At 39.6% G+C, this 22679-nt stretch overlaps 1 protein-coding gene across 5 annotated transcripts in view; it reads left to right on the top strand.

The window, feature by feature from the left end:
* Positions 1-22679, top strand: part of LOC133533129 (ankyrin repeat domain-containing protein 50) — a 176502-nt gene that overhangs the window by 83303 nt on the left and 70520 nt on the right. For 4 of the 5 annotated variants that reach the window (XM_061872085.1, XM_061872089.1, XM_061872086.1 and 1 more), the window contains 12 exons: positions 454-696; positions 3631-3725; positions 4380-4555; positions 6212-6310; positions 7868-8047; positions 8904-9022; positions 11690-11820; positions 13932-14026; positions 16156-16265; positions 18031-18676; positions 19148-19291; positions 21447-21546. In XM_061872085.1, coding sequence (XP_061728069.1) covers positions 454-696; positions 3631-3725; positions 4380-4555; positions 6212-6310; positions 7868-8047; positions 8904-9022; positions 11690-11820; positions 13932-14026; positions 16156-16265; positions 18031-18676; positions 19148-19291; positions 21447-21546 — 2138 coding nt within the window. Of the gene's footprint in view, positions 1-453; positions 697-3630; positions 3726-4379; positions 4556-6211; positions 6311-7867; positions 8048-8182; positions 8248-8903; positions 9023-11689; positions 11821-13931; positions 14027-16155; positions 16266-18030; positions 18677-19147; positions 19292-21446; positions 21547-22679 lie in introns of those variants that run through there. The other variant, XM_061872090.1, reaches the window with a different exon arrangement.

Here is a 22679-nt window from a genome sequence, read left to right on the forward strand (position 1 = left end):
ATTTTTGTTGCCGCTATAACAACAAATACTAAAAACAGAATAAAATAAATATTTAAGGGGGCTCCCATACAAAAAAGTGATTTTTAGATAATGGTACGGAACCCTTCGTGCGCGAGTCCGACTCGCACTTGGTCGGTTTTTTAGATTTATGCCACTGGATGGCAGACCCTACTTTGCGAAATAGAGCCAGCGTGAAGTGTAGGGGGAAGCACCTGTGCTTAGAAACGTGAATTGTTTTCGCTTTCGATTCAGGTCACGAGATGGCAGACCCTCCAATACACCCGGTCTCTATAAAAGCTAGAATGCATATTTTCTACCTTATGGTCACCAACGGACAAATGGTCACACACAAACGTATGGCAATACTAGCTGAAAATCAATCCATTGTACCTTGGGACTCGAGGGAGAGTGTTGCTATTTATATTTCCAAAAAAATCTAATTTTCCATTTCAGGTAGTCCCTAAATCACAATACCGTAAAACGAAACCGGTCAGCACACGTGAACGCCCCCAGAACTTGGCGCGGACCGATTTCGACCCCTTGAACTATAACCACGGGGGCAACTTCCAACTCCTCAACGCTCCGCTGGAGGTGAAGATGGATAAGGAGAAGAAAGAGAGAAGAGATAGGGGAGAAAGAGAAAGGGACAGAGGGGAAAGGAGGAAGACGCAGCGAGCGGACACGAATGATGGAAAGGTAATAATTATCAATTTGTTCTTTAAAGTATATCTCTTTGTCACATTTATTCATTGATCGATCATTATGTTTTTGTAACTTAATAATGGACTAAGGCTGTGATTATTTACTATGTTGTTATGTTTTCTTGGATATTAGTACCACCTAATTCTAGTTTGAATTGTAGTCTTACCGCTTCACTGAAAATCAGCGTCACTAGGACTCACATCGTGGCAACAAGCTGAATGAACGCTTATTAGCGCAGTTTTCTGTTCGTGTATTTTTTTTTTTTTTTTTTTTTTTTTTTTTTTTTTTTTTTTTTTTTTTTTTTAATATTATACGACATTATTACACAAATTGACTAAGTCCCACAGTAAGCTCAATAAGGCTTGTGTTGAGGGTACTTAGACAACGATGGACCATCAGCTTCGTAGGCAGGGTCACTACCCACTAGGCCAAACCGGTCGTCATATTATGTTCTATGTATTATGTTCTATTTGTGCTTATAAATTCTTCCTATCTTTTCGTAAGTTTAGTTGCTTTCCGCACAGCGAAACTGTGGAATGAACTGTCGCCCGCGATATTTCCGAACAGATACTACCTTGACATTTCCAAGTAAAGAACTTACTCCGATTTAAAGGCCGGCAAAACGCACTGGCAACCCCTCTGGTGTCCATTGGCGTTGGTAGTTGCTTATTGTCAGGCGATTCGTCTGGTCTTTTGCCTCTTGTATCATAAATAATAACCGGCCAAGAGCATGTCGGGCCACGCTCAGTGTAGGGTTCCGTAGTTACTCTTCCGTCACAATAAGCTAAACTGGAGCTTAAAGTATAGTAAATTGTTAACCAAGGGATGCAACGGTACCTTTCACCCGAAATAAACAAATAGGCAAATTTGCATAATCAGTACCTAATTAAAGTAAGTCTTTTTACTATGAAGGGAAAACTTTTTGCGATAACTCAAAAACAGCTAAACTGATCATGTCCGCTATAGTTTTCATTTAATGTCTTTCTTAAGCTCTACTTCCACGATTTTTTTCATATTTTTTGGACCTATGGTTCAAAAGTTAGAGGGGGGGGACACATTTTTTTTTTCTTTCGGAGCGATTATCTCCGAATATATTCACTTTATCAAAAAATGTTTCTTGAAAACCCCTATTAGTTTTGAAAGACCTTTCCAACGATACCCCACACTCTAGGGTTGAAGCGAAAAAAAAAATCACCCCCACTTTACGTGTAGGGGAGGTACCCTAAAAAAAATTATTTTTTTTTAGATTTTATTGTACGACTTTGTCGGCTTTATTGATTTATATATCCATGCCAAATTTCAGCTTTCTGGCACTAACGAGCACGGAGCAAAGCCTCGGACAGACAGACAGACAGACAGACAGACAGACGGACATGGCGAAACTATAAGGGTTCCTAGTTGACTACGGAACCCTAAAAATGATTAAATTTGAGGGGTAATATTAACTGACAGTCATACAGGGGTTATTTTATTCCATCTATCTATTTACCGGACACTGATGATTTCGCGTCGATACTTCTGTTGAGTATTTTCATACGATTCGGTTTACCAAATATCACGTTAGATGGCGCTTTGCCGGGCGCAGAGATTTCTACATCGCGCTAGTGACATTTTTCTTGGGATTGTAATATAAGGGTTTGGGATGCCTTTTGTTATATTAGCATTATTTGTAACTGGTTGTTAAGAACATAAGTAATGCTCTCATCTGTCTGTAGGGCTAAGATGTTCGGCTCTTTATCATTTGTCGCTATGCCTGTCACGTTCTAACAAGTATGTAAGCGCGAAGGTGACGCATGACATGACAGGTGATAAAAATGCATAATTTTTTTTATTATCAAATAACATAAAAACCGGCCAAGAGCATGTCGGGCCACGCTCAGTGTAGGGTTCCGTAGTTACTCTCCCGTCACAATAAGCTAAACTGGAGCTTAAAGTGTAGTAAATGGTACCTTTCACCCGAGTTAAACAAATAGGCAAATTTGCATAATCAGTACCTAATTAAAGTAAGTCTTTTTACTATGAAGGGAAAACTTTTTGCGATAACTCAAAAACAGCTAAACTGATCATGTCCGCCATAGTTTTCATTTAATGTCTTTCTTAAGCTCTACTTCCACGATTTTTTTCATATTTTTTGGACCTATGGTTCAAAAGTTAGAGGGGGGGGACACATTTTTTTTTTCTTTCGGAGCGATTATCTCCGAATATATTCACTTTATCAAAAAATGTTTCTTGAAAACCCCTATTAGTTTTGAAAGACCTTTCCAACGATACCCCACACTCTAGGGTTGAAGCGAAAAAAAAAATCACCCCCACTTTACGTGTAGGGGAGGTACCCAAAAAAAATTAAATTTTTAGATTTTATTGTATGACTTTGTCGGCTTTATTGATTTATATATCCATGCCAAATTTCAGCTTTCTAGCACTAACGACCACGGAGCAAAGTCTCGGACAGACAGACAGACAGACAGACAGACAGACGGACATGGCGAAACTATAAGGGTTCCGTTTTATGCCATTTGGCTACGGAACCCTAAAAAGTGAAATAATGTCGAGAAAGATTTTTCTAAACATCTGTGCTGTCCAAATCTCTATAGATCAGGTGGAACATCCCATTCACGTCACATAATTGAGGTTCTTTTCTTTTTGAGGTCCCGTACTCGAAAGTCGCGAAAAGGAACCTCGCTTCTGAGCCCTCCTGCCTGTCAGCGATAGGGTGTTACCATCAAAGATCAATCGATCGACATCAATCGTTTGGTGTGGTAGCTTTGGCTGATCGACGGATACACTAATCGATCTATACCATCGATCGATTGGTGTGGTCTAGTAGAAACTATGACGTCGACAGTTCCATTCTCCTTATCGATGCCATCGACCGATTGGTCTAGTAGTAACATGAAAGCTGATGTATTTCACATTTTAATTTTCCAGGTGGAGGCATATTTGAGGCAAAACCAAGTGAGCATACGGCAGCAACAACACAGACACTCGGCGGTGAGGCAAGCCGAACACAGAGTCAATTTGAGGTAACATTCACAATATCGTCATCATCATATTTTAGCCTCCTGTCGTGCAGTGTATACCATAGATCTCTCTTCGTGTAAGCCATTCAAAAAGTGCAAAAGTGCCCCGCGATCGTCCAATACAGACTATAATACAATATTCTGCCGCCAGAGTGCAGCACCAGCACATGCGTTTGCGCTGCCCCCCTCCCCCCAAGAACAAAATTTGTAACTATGTATGACCCTCCGTCCCCCCACCACCTCACCCCTCCTAGCTCATCACCTGACGACGCCCTTGAAGCGACCACTCGCAGACAACCTTCTAGATGGAACCGCAGCCAAATAACACTAGACCTAGTGTTGTGTTCCTGCCGGTGAGTAAGGTTGCCAGAGCACAACGAGGGTGCGGGAGTGTTAGGGTCGGCAACGCGCCACTCCTCTCAAGTTGCAGGCGCATATAGGCTTCGGAGACTGCTTACCATCAGGCGGGCCGTATGCTTGTTTGCGACCGACGTATAAAGAAAGATGGTTGAGACAACGCAAATAAAAAGAATAACATAAAAGTAAGTGAAGATAATTAAGGACATAACTAAACGAATAATTGTATATTTTATACTAAAATGCATGTTGTATCCCTACTTTTTAAATCGATAAAATTTTGTGTATGTTTTTTTACAGATCTCTTCCGCTAAACGAGAACGCTATATCTCGAGATCGCGGCCATGACAGAACACCGACCGAACGGCACCGAGGTTTCGAGCGAGAGAGGGACAGAGAACGGGAGAGGGAGCATCGACGGGAAAGAGATAAGGACAGGGACAGGGATAGAGACAGGGAACGGGATGAGTTTGATGGTGAGAAAACATATATTCGTTTTTATATTTTTTTATTGTCTGTGTGCGAAGTGCGTATTTAGTGGGAATAAGTTTTTGGCAAAAAATATTTTTTTTGGTACAGTCAGCGTCAAATACTTCGTAGCAGTCAAACTTTGACTTTGACTTTGACTGCTACGAATTATTTGACGCTGACTGTACAACCTTTTGCCGCTGACTGTACTTTTCCTTCCACAGGCAACTAATACTCATCTAGACAATTTTAAAAACCCCAAACACAATTAGTTTGCGATGTTTTATCACAGAGTTCCCATGGCCACCTCCTGTCTCCATCATCAGATCATCTCCATGTCATCATAATATTGCATTGTCGTCCGATTTACGAATGTATGCAAAATTTTAGCTCAATCGGAAATAGGGAAGTGGGTCAAATTTAGCTTCCAAGATTTGATCCACAGAAACAAAATAACATACTCATATTTATGTGACCGCGGCCGGCCAAACGTCCCACTTTGTCGCTTGCCATGAGGACACCTTGTCCGGTTATTAGTATAAAGATACAAGCAAATCTCGTCCTTATGGCAAGCGATAAAGTGGGACGTTTTGCCGGCCGCCGTAACATATATATTTAAGGAATGACAAACCCATAGCGTTGGAAAATTGTAAACTTTCATATACTTATATCAAAGATACATTGATTGAGTAAGATGCGTAAAACTAGTCCAGAACTGTAAAACAAACCTCAGTGCATTGGCTAACTCCAACAAAGTCATACTTAGATGGGTACCAGGGCACTCCGACATTAACGGAAACGAAGAAGCGGACGAACTTGCTAGAAAGGGCGCAGACACACCCCTGGTCGGCCCAGAACCGTTCTGTGGAATCATAAAACGGGATGCATATTCTCTGCTCAGCAATTTAGAAAAAATAAGGGTAAACGATTGGTGGAAGTTCTTAAAAGGACAAGAACACTCGAAAGCTCTTAATCAAAGGGTTCAACAGCAAAACTGCTAGGGAGCTTCTAAGGCTCAAAAGACACAAAGCCTGCGCGGTAACCAGAATTTTGACTGGACACTGTAAATTGAACAAACACATGTTTCAAATTGGAAAGAAACAAGACGCGACATGCAGGTTCTGCCATGAGTCAGAGGAGACTGCAATGCACATTCTCTGCTCCTGTGAACCACTAATGTCTAAAAGAAGTACCCACTTAGGGCGGCATGTATTGCAACCCTATGAGGTACAGAACATTACGGCCCAAAGAATCTGGAATTTCCTGGATTCAACGGGCATCAGTAATGAACTTTAAAGGGCTGTCACAATAGACCAATGCCTGGTCGACGTGGCAATCAAAGGCCCACAAACTACAATAATAATAAGATGCGTAAAATCTAAAGTGGCTGATAGACGGGCGAGTAAGTTCGCGAACTTATGGCTCGACGACTTTTTTCGCTTGTAAAGTACGCGTACTTAGGCTCACACACGAGCGAAAAAGGTCGTCGAGCTGTAAGTTCGCGAACTTACTCGCACGTCTATCCGGGACTTTAGACAATTTCGTGCTTGTCTAAAGTCCCAATTTGACAGGATTTGAATTTGACAGGTAAACGAGATGGCGCTAGAGCTCCATACATTTTGCAGTAACTCTGATTGTCAAAAGTTGCTATCTTTTTATTGCAGGTTTTCTTGAACGTGAGCGAGAGAGAGAACCGAGAGAGCATCGCCGCGAGAGAGACAAGGATAGAGATAGAGACAGGGAGAGAGATTTGGAGTTTGATGGTGAGTAATAACTTCATTGATGGTGAATCAATTTTTGTGCACTTGGTGTCCATGGTTACGTCGTCTGGGTCACTTTTAACTAACTACCTATTGTGACGTAGTGATCCAAAGAGGGTCTTGGCCTCCAAAACGAGAGAACGCCACCTGTCCCGATCCTGTGCCACTTCCTGCCAGTTATCGGCTTGGAGTTGGCACAGATCCGTTGTTTCACCGATGATATTAGGTTGGGCCACTAACTCCTCGAACATTCTTACGGATCCTCCAGGTGCCGCCATCTCTCTCGATAGGTTCCAGGATCTTCCGTAACACCTTTCTTTCCGCTATCTTTAAAAAAAAAAATTTTTTGAATTTCAGTTCTAAGTATGGGGAACCCCCAAAAAATATTAGATAGATAGATAGAATACTCTTTATTGGCACACCTCAGTAAAAATATACAAGAAAAATAAACCATTGATTATTATTGTTTTTTTTTTATCCTCTTAAGGCCCAGCCATAGAAATGAAACATCCAAAATTTGCCACTGGAATTTGAACCTATAGTGCACGGAATACAGTAGATTTTATTTTGTTTGAAAATTGCACGAAACAAAACAAATGCAACTCTGTCCTAATTGAATATGATTTAAATTTCATCGAACTGAATAAGTCCTATAGGTAGGACCTTGGGCCTTACGAGGATATGTTGAGAAAATCTGAATGCGCTTCACAGAATACATCTACTTACCAAGTTTCAACAGTATAGTTCTTATCGTTTCGGAAAAAAGTGGCTGTGACATACGGACGGACAGGCAGACAGACATGACGAATCCATAAGGGTTCCGTTTTTCGCCATTTGGCTACGGAACCCTAAAAACGGGTCACTCACGTATTTTAAGTCGAAAAACAAACCACAATATGGTATGGTACGTTCACGACACTCCTCGGTAAGGAATGAAACACGTCGAGCGTGGTCCGCTCTCATTATTATATATGATGCTGTAAAAACCCGTTTTAAGTGAAAACGCATTTTCCTTAGTTAAAACTAGTTTTCCGTAAGTATAGTCTTGGTGAAAACGCATTTTAATTATTTAATATATAAAATTTGTTTTCACTAATATAACTATTTGAACAATTAGTCAAAACTAGTTTTCACTGAGGCACTTTGCGAAAACTAGTTTTGACCTAGTTTGCACCGAGGCACGGATGAGTTTGAACTTGTGAAAACGCGTTTTCACTGATGCGTTACGGAAATCTAGTTTTAATTACGGAAAACGGGTTTTAACTAAAGACGGGTTTTTATGGTAGGTATCATATACAAGGTGTAACAAAAATAGTGTCTAGATGCTCTTAGGAACAGTTTCACTCCCAATTAATGCTGAACCCCTGGAGTCTGGGATCCGCTTGGCCTCCCGCGGGCCGGACCGTGGGCTGTGGCATAGGGTGTCCGCGAGCCGGTTTGGAGACCCCTGGATTAACACATTCCATTTGCATATTCATTGATTTTGTGTGTCAATGAATGAACGTATAATCTTTATTGGATGTTAAGTTGGTAAACGCCTAATTGTGTTTGTTTTCCTAGGAACACCTTTAACTCCGCCATCATCCAGACCAGTCCGCAAGTCGTCGTCTGCACACCGCGTCACCGAAACCATTTCGGCAGACAAGAGGAGGTTCTTCTGTCGCGAGTGGGCGTTTCAGAAGATTGCACACTGTTTGGAGCAGAGACCTGCTAGTAAGGCGTGCGGGGCTCTCATATTAGGTAAGTATAATATTTTTGCCCAGGAACACCTCTAACCCCACCATCATCCCGTCCAATTCGCAAATCTTCATCGGCACATCGCGTTTCCGAAACAATTTCGGCAGACAAGAGGTTTTTGTGTCGCGAGTAGGCCTTTCAAAAGACTGCGCACTGTTTGGAGTAGAGACCTGCTAGCAAGGCGTGCGGGGCTCTCATATTAGGTAGGTACAATATTTTTCACAGAAACACCTGTAGTGAAGGCCGAAAGCCGAGCTCCGCGTTGGGCCGAAAGCCCGAAGCGTTAACTGAGAGGGGGAAGTTGGAGCTTAAACACGGCCTTCAACCCACCGCTTCGCTTGTCGAAGACACTTTTATTATTGGGTCATGTTTAAGCTCCAACTCCCGGCACTACCCCCAAAGCAAAACCATCCCTCCCCGAGCACCTTAAAAGCGACGCGGCGGCCCGGAGCCCCGCGGGGCGCTGCGGGGCGCTGCGGGACGCAGCGGAGCCCGGAGGCCCGGACCGGAGCCCGGAGCCCCGGAGCGCCCGTCGTGGTAGAATGTTCGCGGTCCCATGACGCCTCCCCAAACGGCATAATGTGGGAACATCGGTGTGGGTTTACTTTGTAGGCTCCTCCCCCTCTTTCTGCATGGAAAAAGCCGGGAGGTGTGAGTCCCCCTTACCCCCAAAATGGCCCCACCTCAGGCCAGGGGACGATGCGTAACAGCATTCCCACACCGATAAAAAAAAGCGTCCCGCAGGTTAACCGAAGCACGCCAGGCCAAGAGCAGACGGATCTGACCATCCGGACATACGAAAGTATTTTTGCCCAAGCTGAAACGGGGAATGTTAACTAACATTATTATTTTATTTTAGGTGATGCTGGCAGCGGGAAAACGGCGTTATGTCAGGAGCTAAGTGATCCCGGGCAAGGGCCCCAGGCTCGCCAACAGAGGGCGCTGAACAGAAGACTGCTGGCCAGGCATTTCTTGCAGGTTATTATTTTTGTGACTCACTACCTATACTAACCTTTTACGGGGCTCCCCGCGTTTTTCATCGATTTTTGACTAGTTTTGAGTCGTTATTCCTACATTTGCACTATAGATAGAATTATAAGACAAATGGCTATCGGTTCTTCAATTTTTTATCTCCATTCTGGTCTGCCGAGTTTTGAAAGAAATGAACACTTATTTTTTTTTTTATATATTTTTTAAACAATGTCTAAAGACAATAGTTTACGTTACTAGATTGCTGTGAAGGATTTTACATGTACGAAATCTACACATTTGGGATCGTCTTTGACGTCTCTAAAAACTGGTCAGAGGTTTTAATTTTAAACTAATTAACATAAAAGTTACGGCCGGCAAACCAGTTTTTTGGACTAAAATTGCTAACTTTGATGCCAAATATCTCGAAGACAGCGAACTTTGAAGTAAATATGGTATACTATATTGCTTACAGCAGTTACTGTTAATATGATCAGCTACAAAAAACATTAGAAAACTAAGAGATTCAGATTGAAGGTCATTGGCGTAAGGGACGCCCTTAACTGGCATAAGGGTGGACGGAATTATACAAAATTGAACTCTATATCTTTTAAACAGAGTTCTAATTTGACTCTGCCTTAAGAATAACTAAACAAAGGAGTGATCACTAGTTTAGGGGGAAGGAATCGATAACTGAGTTTAGTATATAATATATACTATTTAGAAGAAAAATAAATATATTATATTTATTTTTCTTCTAAAAAATCCGATGTATGTATGAGTCATAAATAGATTTTGAAATTTATTTATTCCTTAATGAGTGCATCATAGAGAAATAAGTAAGTATGGAGTGCTCACTTCATACATCTGTTTTCTTACCAAACCGTTTATTATTTTCGTAGTCGACATCTAGCGTCAAGTAGCGAATTTATCAGTAGGTATTGCTACTTCACAGTAGATGTCGCGACTGGCGAAAAGTGTATTGTTCAACAATTTACAACTAATATTACAAGCTGAAGTTGAAAATAGAGTTCCGGTTATAATACGGACCCGGGTACGTCCTTAAACTACGTCCAAAAGAGAGTTATGGGCATTGTGAATGTCGTCTCGCTTTGTGTGGTAGGGCACAGCACAGCGGATGTCATTTCAGACCTAGAGCAGAGCCCAACTGGGGAAGTACCTCCACCTTACAGAAAACCGCAGCCAAATAACACTAGACCCTACTCATAGTGTTGTTCCTGCCGGTGAGTAAGGTTGCCAGAGCTCAACGAGGGGGGGCGGGTGTAGGGTCGGCAACGCGCATGTAACTCCTCTGGAGTCGCAGGCGTGCATAGGCTACGGATACTGCTTACCATCAGGCGGGCCGTATGCTTGTTTGCCACCGAAGTTGTATAAAAAAAAAATAGGATGAAAAATGTTGAGCATTAGACATGTTCGTCGCGCCATCTATTATCAAGTAGCAGTACTGATAAATCTACTACTTGACGCTAGATGTCACCTACAAAGATAATAAGCGTTTTGGTAAGAAAACTGATGTATGGAGTGAGCATTCTATGTTTACTTATTTCTCTATGGTGTGTATTATGTAACGGCACCATTCATGGAACATTTAAGAGAAAATTTGGAGTATTTTTGATATTTCGCCGACATTTTTATAATTTCTACCGCTACCGCTTTCTACTGCAATTGGTTTCAATATTATTAACAGAGCCCGTACATTTCATGCCGTTGACAGAAAAATGACGTCACGCTACATAGAGTTTGATCCCAATAATTAATCATTTGTCAACCTCTTTAGCTAACTGATACATATACTTGACAATCAGTACAGAAATGTCTAACTGACTTTCATCCTATTGTCACTCAAAGAAATAATAGATTATTAATTTATTAAATAATAAATATTATTGTTTTTTAACAGCGTAACAAGCTTTTATTCACGTAACAAGTATTTATTATGATACCCATCAATAAGTAAGTTATCTAAATTTGTAGTAACTGCCTGTATGTTAAATTACGTCATTTTTGCGTCAACGGCATGAAAAGTACGGGCCCTAGTTATTAACCATTTAAAACTATGGGTTTTTGCTCCAGTCATGGTTTGGATGTATGTTTGTATGTATGGACCGGTTTGGCCTAGTGGGTAGTGACCCTGCCTACGAAGCTGATGGTCCCGGGTTCAAATCCTGGTAAGGGCATGTATTTGTGTGATGAGCATGGATATTTGTTCCTGAGTCATGGGTGTTTTCTATGTATTTAAGTATTTATAAAATATTTATATATTATATATATCGTTGTCTAAGTACCCTCAACACAAGCCTTATTGAGCTTACTGTGGGACTTAGTCAATTTGTGTAATAATGTCCTATAATATTTATTTATTTATTTATATATTAATTTTCAAACTAACAAAATATCAATGAAAAATTAAACTTGAGTAGCTCTTTGGCTCTTGTTTATGGTAAAATGTTGCCCGCGATTAAAAACTGATGGTAAATACTTGTTTTACAGAATCTGTCTATACCATCCCATTACTGGTGCCTGTTCCATTATAGGGGTGTTTAGTATAATAGCGGAAAGAAGAAAGATAAGCAATAAAAAAATTAGGCTTTATAGCCAAAATATTAACGAATATTAAAGCTAAGGACCAAAATAGTAACCACTTTATAATCGCAGGGGCACAGCGAAAGCAGCCTCCGTCCGGGCGAGTTCATCCGCTCCCTGGCTATGCAGATTCTGAGCCAATCGTCGCGCCGGCCCCGCGCCGACACGAGCGAGAGAGATGCCTCCCCTAGGGATTGTGACGGGTAACATTTCCACTCAACACCCATGAAAATGGGTGACTTTGTAAGACAATTTACTCCTCTGACACGACCGATATGGATATAAGATATAATTATAGAATCTAAACTTAAGAAGCCGTTATCGATATTAGTAGCAAAAATGTCAAATTATAGATTTAGTCGATGATATTTTACACCTTTTGTTAAATATCAGAAATAACAAATACTGGATTCTATTAACACGTCTTGTTATCTTTCATTTTAATAAATAATAATAAAAAAATAAATTATTTATTGACAATAACAATATACTTAATGGATATATACAGATGATTACTATAACTAGCTTATATCTAAAATAGGCCCTTGAGGCATTGTACCAAGGATGCTGGCGGCATTTCCTCGTTGTATCGCAATACTGATACGTTGTGCGAGGAAGCCGCCAGCTCTTCGGTCACCAGTTACGTCAAACAGACGTTTCGCGATTTCTCCAAAAAACTTGTGCGCGCTGGGACCCCATGGATCTAGAGTTTCAACGCCATAAGGTACAAAATGGTACTCTCTACCGAGGCTCTTATATTTATTACGTTTCAAAATTTCGGCGCTTTCCGCCGCTGCGCCCGCTTTTACATTAGTCCGTTGGAGGTGGGACGGGGCCAGTGTGTCTACGCAATAATTTGTTTTGAAAACAGACTCACTTAATTAGTAATGTTTTTTCTGATGGACGTTTAGGTAAACGCGCGTAAAGCACTGATTTTGTGGATCTTATTTGTAAATTTCGTTAAGTTTGGACTGCTAAAAAGAATAATTTTGTATTAGACATATCCTGTACTTCAACTTTAATAAACTATATTTTTGTTATTACAAATTTGAAGTGGTGTAAATGAAATCAATTTTCTCCAGAAATTACTTCAAAACAAGTGACAATTTCTCTGAAAATCGACTTAATTTTAACGTAATTTTGATACTTAAACTATCTACAATTCTTATACATCATTTTCTATGATTTACCACCATAATTTCTTGGTGAATTTTTAAAAACTGTCCCTTCTCGTCACAAATTACCGGGGACGCACGCTTGCGACCTCATTATTAAAAGGCAAGATGAGAACATGCTAATAGAAACCAATACTTGTTATTTAGATATCACGATATTTTGGACCCGGGTATGTCCTTAAACTACGTCCAAAAGAGAGGTATGGGCAATGTGAATGTCATCTCGCCTTGTGTGGTAGGGCACAGCACAGCAGATGTCATTCCAGATCTAGAGCAGAGCCCAACTGGGGAAGTACCTCCACCTTACAGAAAACCGCAGCCAAATAACACTAGACCCTACTCATAGTGTTGTGTTCCTGCCGGTGAGTAAGGTTGCCAGATCTCAACGAGGGGGGTGGGGTTAGGGTCGGCAACGCGCATGCAACGCCTCTGGAGTTGCAGGTGTACATAGGCTACGGAGACTGCTTACCATCCGGCAGGCCGTATGCTTGTTTGCCACTGACGTAGTATAAAAAAAAAAAAAAACGTAACAAAAGGTGTACAATTTCAAGGACTAAATCTATAAATTTTACATTTTTGCTCTAAAATCGTTACCGGACTCCTAAAACAGACTTAAAATTTAAACATACGAGTATTATAGACAGGAAGCCTGACGTGCTTAAGATTTATGTAACCAAAGGCGATTACTTTATATACGTCGTTTTTTTAGCATTAGAAAAAAGGCAAACAATATAAACATGTCTTTTTATTGAAAATTATTAAAATACGCTTTTTAAAATCTAGTTTATATTACTTATGAATGAAAAATAATGTAAATAATCGTATATCGTATAATTATGATTTATAATTGTTACATATTTGTTGTGACTTATTTATCAAAAGATTTCTTTTTAATAAAATCCAAATAAAAAGACACATCAAGATCGCTTACCTAAAAAACGAATTAAAATCACTAGTTAATAGTATGTAATGAAGCGTTCTGAAGGTCAGCTGCCGCTCCGTTGGTGGATGGAACCCAAAGATATAGTCTTTTCTCTCCCTATTTAGAATTTATGTGTAGAAGTTAAATATTTTTTTTTATTCGTTATAAAACAAATATAATTTGGCTCAAAAAACTAAAGATTTTTTTTTATTGACAGACGCAATTCCGATGAGGAGCGATTGATCAGCAAATTTCAAGAGCTGGGCGATGATGGGGAAGATAGCTCCAAACCTCTTCTCGCTGATAGTGAAGGTTTGTATCGTTATAAACAAATAAACGTTACCTTTACTGTCTTGACAAAAAAATCTGATTTATTAGTTTTGTTTTTTCCTCGCAAGTGTGTTGAAAAACGTCGTATGAAACACGTGTGCATTGGTCATTACCCACATCGGCTTTCTTATTGCGCGTTCGCTTACAGCTCGCGCGCACTTGTATACTAAATAAATAAATTGCGTCTAGACTGTTAAGCTAGCAGCCTCATAAACTAATGCTACAGAATACATAACTAGTATGTATCAAGTCAAGTATATTATACAATGTTACAGAGACGTATAGTCTCCACGGTTAATACATTAAGTTTGGAGATGTATAAGGTCCCCACGGACTGAGAAAAATAATAATAATGACATTAATAAGATTTGGAGGTGTAAAGGTTCTCCAAGTGTCAAAGAATAAAAAATAAAAAAGTGTATGAAATATATGTTTCACGTCAAGAGACTGTTAAGAGGCTGTCAATACCTAAAGCGCGCACACTGTCTATTTCTATCGGAGTAAATGAGATAGCACTGTCGCATGTTACTGGGCCTGGGCAAGGGAATAATAAGAAAAATATTTAAATAAAAAAAAGTGGATTATTAGTGTAATATTTTACACAACCACGGTTTAGATATAAATGTTTTGAAATTGTGATTTTAATTGCAGACCCATAAGTCAAAACAATAAAGACATAAAACCGTTTAATTGTGATTTTAAGACCAATCTTTGCAATTATTTTCTATCGAGCCGATTTCGTTCAATCATGTATCGAGTACAACCACGGTCTTTGAAATATAATTAATATGAACATATATTTTTCTTACTTGACTAAAACAAATAGTATTTCTTAAAAAACTGTTTAAGTAACATCAATTTCAAGGACATTGGGTGTTGACAGCCTCTTAAAGCGCTCCTGCCGCAGGGGCAATACCGGTCGTACGGCGGTCGGAGCAATTTTAGGCTATTTTCTACACACTAGCCTGCCACTCGGTGTGTAAGTGATAGTCCCGCTGAACGCACGTCGACGAGAATGGCTCCTGTGTTATAAACAATTGAAGAGCGCTCTGACAGATACCGATGGCAAAGAGGTTATGAAAAAATAATAATTATGTATTTAGAATGTTAGCAATAACTATTGTAAAACGAAAATAATATATTATTACACTTAAATATAGGTATTTGCAAAGAAAATACTGACCTTTTTCAACTCACGCGAGTAAGACGTGCGCATGTTTTCAAATTTAAAAAAAAAAATTGAAATGTCTACACCGTTGGCGAGTTCGCGATATATTTCGAACATTATTCGAAAGTTTGGTTTCGCATGTCCCGGTCAAAATATTTTTTGTTTTTTTTTTTTATCCCACATGTGGGGCCGGCCTTTATATACATCTATTATCCGTTTCCAAATTTCACGTTCTTTATTCATTGTGACAAGTGACTTCCGTTTGGTTCGGTAGTCTCCAATGAACTGACTGGAATTGCCCCAATCGTACTACACATGTAACAAATAAATAAATAAATAATAAATTGATCTTATTTCAGGCAAGCACCCATATAAAATAACGTGATACACAGAATTTACAATTTATAATGGCACAAAAGTGTAAAAAGTAAAGTAACCGTATAACAATTTTTTTTTTTTAAATTACAATTTAGTATAAAATAAAATAAACAACCTAGCAGGGCGGTAGATACAATCTAGGGAGCTAGGAAGGTCTTGCGTCCCTGCCGCCCTGCTGCAGGCCCAATCTTAAAATTGCCCCTGCTTCTCTACACACATCACAATTAAGGAGGCAATATTAAGGGTCCAATTCCAATATTGCCCCTGCGGCAGGTGTGTGAGTGGCCCGCTTAAGCTAACAATCTTAAAACTAGTTCTACAGAATACATAACTACTAAAGTATGTCTATCCAAAAGCGAATTCGAGGAACTGTCATTGGGATTATCATTCGCCGCGCCAAGTAGATAGATAATCTGTTTATTTGTTTGCCACAATACACACAGGAAATACAAATAATAAAATGACGAAAAAACAGATAATACAAAATTATACGAGAGAAATACACATTTATACAAAATAGAAGTATAGAGAAGAAAAATAAATAAATAAATGAATGAATAAACAGATCAACGGACGGATGAGGAAGATGGCGGCGGGCGGCGCGCGCGCACCATCGACCGCATCCACGAGCGGGACGCGTACACCGACGCCATGGCCGACACACCTGCTGACAATGTGAGTAAAAGTGGAAAAATTACTGCCTTGGCCGTGAGTTCAAGTCTCACCCGAGGCAGTCATTTTTTTTTTAAATTTATTCTAAGCTTAATAGCATCGTTCGCAGACGTTTCTGTTAAAAATTAATGTGAGTAAACGAGTTCAAAATATTGCTCGTTAATATTTCATTTTATTTATTTCATTAAGGGTTTATGCACAAAGCACGCGAGGTTCGATACGGGCAGGGGTCACGAAAAAATCGACGACAGATCACGTTGGGGGGGGGGGGGGTCGGTATAAGGCTTTCCTCTACAAAGCGGGAAAACTCTGGGATAGTGCTACGAAAACGGTGGTAGCGAATGTGTTAAAGGAAAAATATTATTAACATTTATATTGGTCGTTTACTATTTTTTCCTACTCCTCTACTGTTATCTGTCATTTATGCATTCATTAACACGAATATAAGAACATACATAAAAGATTTCAAGGAAAGTCTATATTGTCTATTCCTCATAACAGCACTTGTGTTTTAAAATCGCTATAACGTTACTGCGATTAATGGCTACCAACCTAACAAAATCAAAACTAATACAGTTTCAAACTAAGTGCATTGCTGCCAACTTACAAAATATTAATTTGGATGCATAGTAGAAACAATTGCTTCATAAGTCAGAAACACGCATGTGACACCCGTAATATAGTAACACCCATAGACTACGAAGACCGCTTAGCGTTGCTTGTTAGTCTCCATAGGCTACTGTGGCCAAAATCGAGAACAAAACTGTCCAAAAATTTAATTTAGCAAAGAGCAAGTACAGTCAGCATCAAAAGTAGCGGATCAAATATCTTCCATTCTGTAATAGCTTAACGAAAAGAGATGTCTTTAATGTAGAACAACTAAGACTGTAAAAGATATATTTTTGAACGCGAATTTTAGAAAATTATCTACATTTGGAAAAGTTATACGGAATATCAGATACTTTTGGCGCGTTGTTTCATCCGCTACTTTTGATGCTGACTGTACCAGGGCCTCATGAGTTACGAGGAGGTGTCGCCGACCGGCCGGCCGCGGCCCGCGGCGGGCCGGGCGCGTAACAAAGTATGCTCGCGCGTCTTGGCTATATACTTTTGCTTTGTTTACCTAAATTAAGATTTATTTTTGTTGACTCGTAGGAAAAGTATTGTATGCAACGTTGTATAAGTAGGTCAAAAAATGCTCGTGGCGTATGCGTGTGGCACGCCACTCGCCTTTTTTGACCCTTCTTATACAACTGTTGCATAAAATACTATTATTGTAACCTTATAAAACCGGTTTATTTGACGAGCGACACAACGGCCGACCGGTCTGATGCTGTGCCACGTAAACATAGACACCGGCATAGGAAAAAACTTTTATTGTTCTAAACCGGTAAATTTGACAAGAACTGTTTTCTAATAACCGGTTTAATAATAACGGTTTTACGAGCGAAACTGAAAAGGTTTTGCGCCAAGCACATGGTAAGGGTTTGGAAATTTAATCGGTTTCTGAGTCTTGGCTCCTCCCGGACGTGTCGGAAGCCGGTGTTGCTCGAAGATTCCACTGGCTAAATCTTGCTCGAAGGACCACCTGCTTCATATTAGGTAAGGTCAAGGAGGGAACAGTGGCTCGGTAGAAAAAAGGGTACAGCGGCTCACTCCACCTAATTTCCACACGAGAGAGGCAATATTTAGACGACTGAGCCACTGTTTCCGCCTTAACCCTACCTTAATGTTATAGAAACGATACATGAACTAATTTTCTTTTCAGGTGCCAGAAATCCTACCCCGCTCCAGCGTAAAGACAACCAACCCGTTCGCAACAGACGAAAAAGATAACCCTCTATACGAGAACCACGAAAACCTGTTCCTGCGCAACATTTCCCAACGCCAATCCAAAGAAATACGCAACTCAAGGCTTCTTCGTCAAAGCTCAGAGCCGCTGACCGAGAAAAAACCAAGCGTTCTACATAAATCTTTATCTACAGAGCAAAAAACTGATAGTAACAGTGAAAACGAAAAGACAAACAGTCCTCCTAAATCAAGAATACCGGTCGCCAATTTTAAATACCCAAATAAAAGCGAGCTCAAACCTAACTCTGTTGAAAATTCGCCGCAGAAGTCGAAAGAAGTTAAAGAGTTGCCGGAATATCAGAATGTTCTAGAACGAGAGAAAAAAGAAGATGATCCACCGCCAATACCTTCTTTACCAGTTAGTCCAAGGACATTAATAGCTAATGCTTATTATGATAAATTATTGGCTGAACCGGAGATCCAGCAAGCATTGTTGCCTCATAATTTGGAGAAGAATCCAGATGAGTGTTTTAAGAAGGCGTTATTGTTTCCGCTGTTGGAAATAGATCCTCCCAAGCAGTGCTTGTTTTTATTGGTGGACGCTATTGATGAAGGACTCAATGGTAAGTTTTCTTTATTATATTTTTTTTGTATTGATGACCGGTTTGGCCTAGTGGGTAGCGACCCTGCCTGTGAAGCCAATGTTCCCGGGTTCAAATCCTGGTACCCTTACCAGGATTTGAACCCGGGAATTTTACATTTATTTGTGTGATGAGCACAGATGTTTGTTCCTGAGTTATGTTTATATGTATTTTAATTATTTATATATTATATATATCGTTGCCTGAGTACCCATAACACAAGCCTTCTTGAGCTTACTGTGGGACTCAATTTGTGTAAGGATATCCAATATTTATTAATTTTTGTTTATTTATTTATTGATGATTTGCTAGCCTGCTACTCTAACCTCCACCGTTGAACAGATGCCAGATGCCTGGATCTAGTAATAAGGATATAGAAAACCAACTAGAAGAATTCCGGATTTAAAATCGTTACTCTGTTCATTTTCACTTACAAGCATCTTTCTTCCTTAGGACAACCGCCAGAGCGAGACAGCACGACGGAATCCCGCACTGTTGCCGCTCTCCTCTCTCGTCACCAGCACCTGTTCCCGCAGTGGCTGCTGCTCGTCTGCTGCGCCAGAAGACAAAGCAAGAGTCTCACCAAGATGTTTACAGGTATAAGCGACTTTCAACCTAGTGTCGTTGGTGTAAAGTTCAGAACTAATGTTCAAGGGTAAAGGTTAAGTTGACGCAATCGTCCGCTAGATGGCGGTGTATCGTTCGCGGCGATTTCTTCATCGCGCTAACGATGTGCTGACGTAGAACTTACAAGTAGTCACTGTAGTTTTTTTCTTCCTGCTTCCTTTTCAATCTAGTTCCCATGGACATAGAGTGTAAAGTCGAATGTAAGGTGTGAAGTATTAAGGGCCTGTTCAATATGGATGGTAGAGGTAAGGAATTAAATTAAATCTCCATGTACCTATGGAGTGTGGAATTAAGAGTGTCCAGCTGTTAGCTACAAATAATAGTTCCAAATCTCTCCAGAGTAGCTAAGAACCTAGGTGCTATTGACGGAGTGAAGTGCGCTGTCTATGATTTGATTTTTTTTCAAATATTCTAGGTATTGTAGCGCCACCTATTTAAGGTTTTTTGATGACACTTTTTGGTACATGGAGATTTATTTCCTTACCTCCACCTTCCGTACATGTACCAAAAAGTGTCCGTCAAAAAACCTTAAATAGGTGGCTCTACGATACCTAGGTAATTAAAAAAAAAAAACTTATCATAGACAGCGCACTTCATTCCGTCAATGACGCCTAGGTTCTTAGCTACTCTAGCGCTACTCTGGAGAGATTTGGAACTATTATTTATAGCTGACAGCTGGACACTTGCAACAGTTCTGCCTATGGAGATTTAATTCACTGTTCAAGTAAAAGTATTGCATAGTTAATTAAAAGTATTGCAAATAAATTAAACTTAGCACTTTATCTGCCAGTTAAGTTTATTTGAAGATTGTTAAACGACAACGATGAATTTATTCATCAGATAAGTGGCAAGTAGCTTATTCAGGACTTTACTTGGACATTGTGAAACAGGCCCTAAGAAAATTAAACTTGTCTCAATCGTCCACTAGATGTCGCTATTCAGATCGGAGTGATTCAAAATTGACATCCCACTAGAGTTATGAGCGATCTCTTCCTGGCATACCTTTAGCAAAAATATTTTTCATCACACTTGCTCGAAAAAGATCTTATTTCATGCAGGTGTGCTGAAGGACGAAGGCCTATTTTGTTCCCGCGCGAGTTTAGGATTGTGAAAAAAAAGCTATGACTCCCAAGGGAGTTCTAGTTTTTTTTTTAATTATGTCACTTATTCATAAAAACCAAGATAGCATAAATGAGTTTTACTTTTAAAATATTGATGTTTATAATTTAATATTTTTGTTTATGTTTAAAATTATTTCATTTGATTAATTTAACAGCCGTTTAAAATATTTTTACATAACTTTCAATCGTGGCTGAATGCCGAATAGGCCTTCGATGCCTCCACCTGCCAAAAAATTACAAAATGGCGGACGAATGTTTGATATGTCACCGTATTTAAGAATTATTTCGCTTAAAATTTAGTTTTTTTCTTCCCAAGTGTGATGAAAAACATTGTGTGTAACTCCGGGGGTAAGAATATTGCAAACTCGGGTTTTTAATTCCCTCCAGCCTCCGGCTGTCGGAAATTACCACCCTCCTATCCAAAATTTCACTTACCCCCCTCGTTGCACAATGTACTATTGTTTAACCTCGTAAGACTCAAATGTTCATTACCATGTACATATTCGTTGCAGTCTAATTCATTGATTAGTCATTTCTTTTTCAAACAAATGGAATTCATCCCAATTTCCTTCTGCAACAAGGTTCAAATTAAAAATAGGAAAATTATGTATAGTAGCCATTACTAGGAGTTATATATATATAATAATTCAGCCTATATACGTCCCACTGCTGGGCACAGGCCTCCTCTCATGCGCGAGAGGGCTCGGGCTATAGTCCCCACGCTAGCCCAATGCGGATTGGGGACTTCACATACACCTTTGAATTTCTTCGCAGATGCATGCAGGTTTCCTCACGATGTTTTCCTTCACCGAAAAGCTAGTGGTAAATATCAAATGATATTTCGTACATAAGTTCCGAAAAACTCATTGGTACGAGCCAGGATTTGAACCCACGACCTCCGGATTGAAAGTCGGACGTCATATCCACTCGGCCACCACCGCTTTTTACTCACGTTACACGTCACTAGGAGTTATAAATAATAATATTTATTCGTTTGTTCAAAGGATTCAGGAAGATAACGTTGGATGAGCTACAGCGAGCCCACGTGTCGGCCGACGTTCAGAGATACGTTCTGTCTCGTCTTGATACGGAGCCCAGACTCAGGTAAGTTTATCGCAATTTAATGGTTTGTATTTGTGGCATTATCTATGAAAAGGGACCTTATTGTCGATGGCGCTTACGCCGCACTGCGTCACGCAGCGTTGTATTTGTATCGGAGCATCGTTTATGACGGCGGAAGCGCCATCGATAATAAGGTCCCTTTTCATAGATAATGTCACATTTAATCTGTTTTTGGGATTAAAAGTCAAAGTCAATATATGCTTTATTCAAATAGGCCTAGCAATAAGCACTTTTAAATGGCCCTCTCGCACATGGGAGGAGGCCTGTGCCCAGCAGTGGGACGTATATAGGCTGGATTATTTATTATATTATATGTCAAACTTAATACAAAGAATTTCACAAAAGGATTGTCAAACACCAAAATATGTATAAAAATACTATACCTACTGTGTATTTTTAGGTATTTAAATAAAATTACACAAACAATTTGTAAATTTTCGGGTAGTTATAACATTTATTGGTTAACCAACCAAATACAAAACCGCCTGGATCTGTGACTGAACGACCTGACTTTAACCTACATTATTTGATCATGTAATGTTTTCATCTACCCTCAACTGGCTTAAGGAGCCATTTGAGGGTAGATTTTGTTTACCTTTTTTTTAAATACCTAAAATTGTAGAGTATAGAAACATACTAGAATAAAATCTAAATGTCTAATAATACAGTACATATACATTGAATTATCAATGTCATCATTATTAACATAACAATAAATAATTCATTATTTACCACACACACATTTACGGATTGAAAAAATGATACTGACTTTCTCTGAGCTTTCTTTTCTAAGGTCTTATAGAGTGGAAACGCAGCCTAAACAAAGAAAACCTATTGAATATAATAGAATCCGTTGATAAATAAATAAATAAATATTATAGGACATTATTATTCAAATTGACTAAGTCCTACAGTAAGCTTTGACGACCTGTCTGGCCTAGTGGGTAGTGACCCTGTCTATGAAGCCGATTGGTCCCGGGTTCAAATCTTGGTAAGGGCATTTATTCGTGTGATGATCAAGGATGTTTGTTCCTGAGTCATGGGTGTTTTCTATGTATTTATAAAATATTTATATATTATATATATCGTTGTCTAAGTACCCTCAACACAAGCCT

The sequence above is a fragment of the Cydia pomonella genome, chromosome 28 (assembly GCF_033807575.1).
Source record: "Cydia pomonella isolate Wapato2018A chromosome 28, ilCydPomo1, whole genome shotgun sequence".
NCBI classification, from domain to species: Eukaryota; Metazoa; Arthropoda; class Insecta; order Lepidoptera; family Tortricidae; genus Cydia; species Cydia pomonella.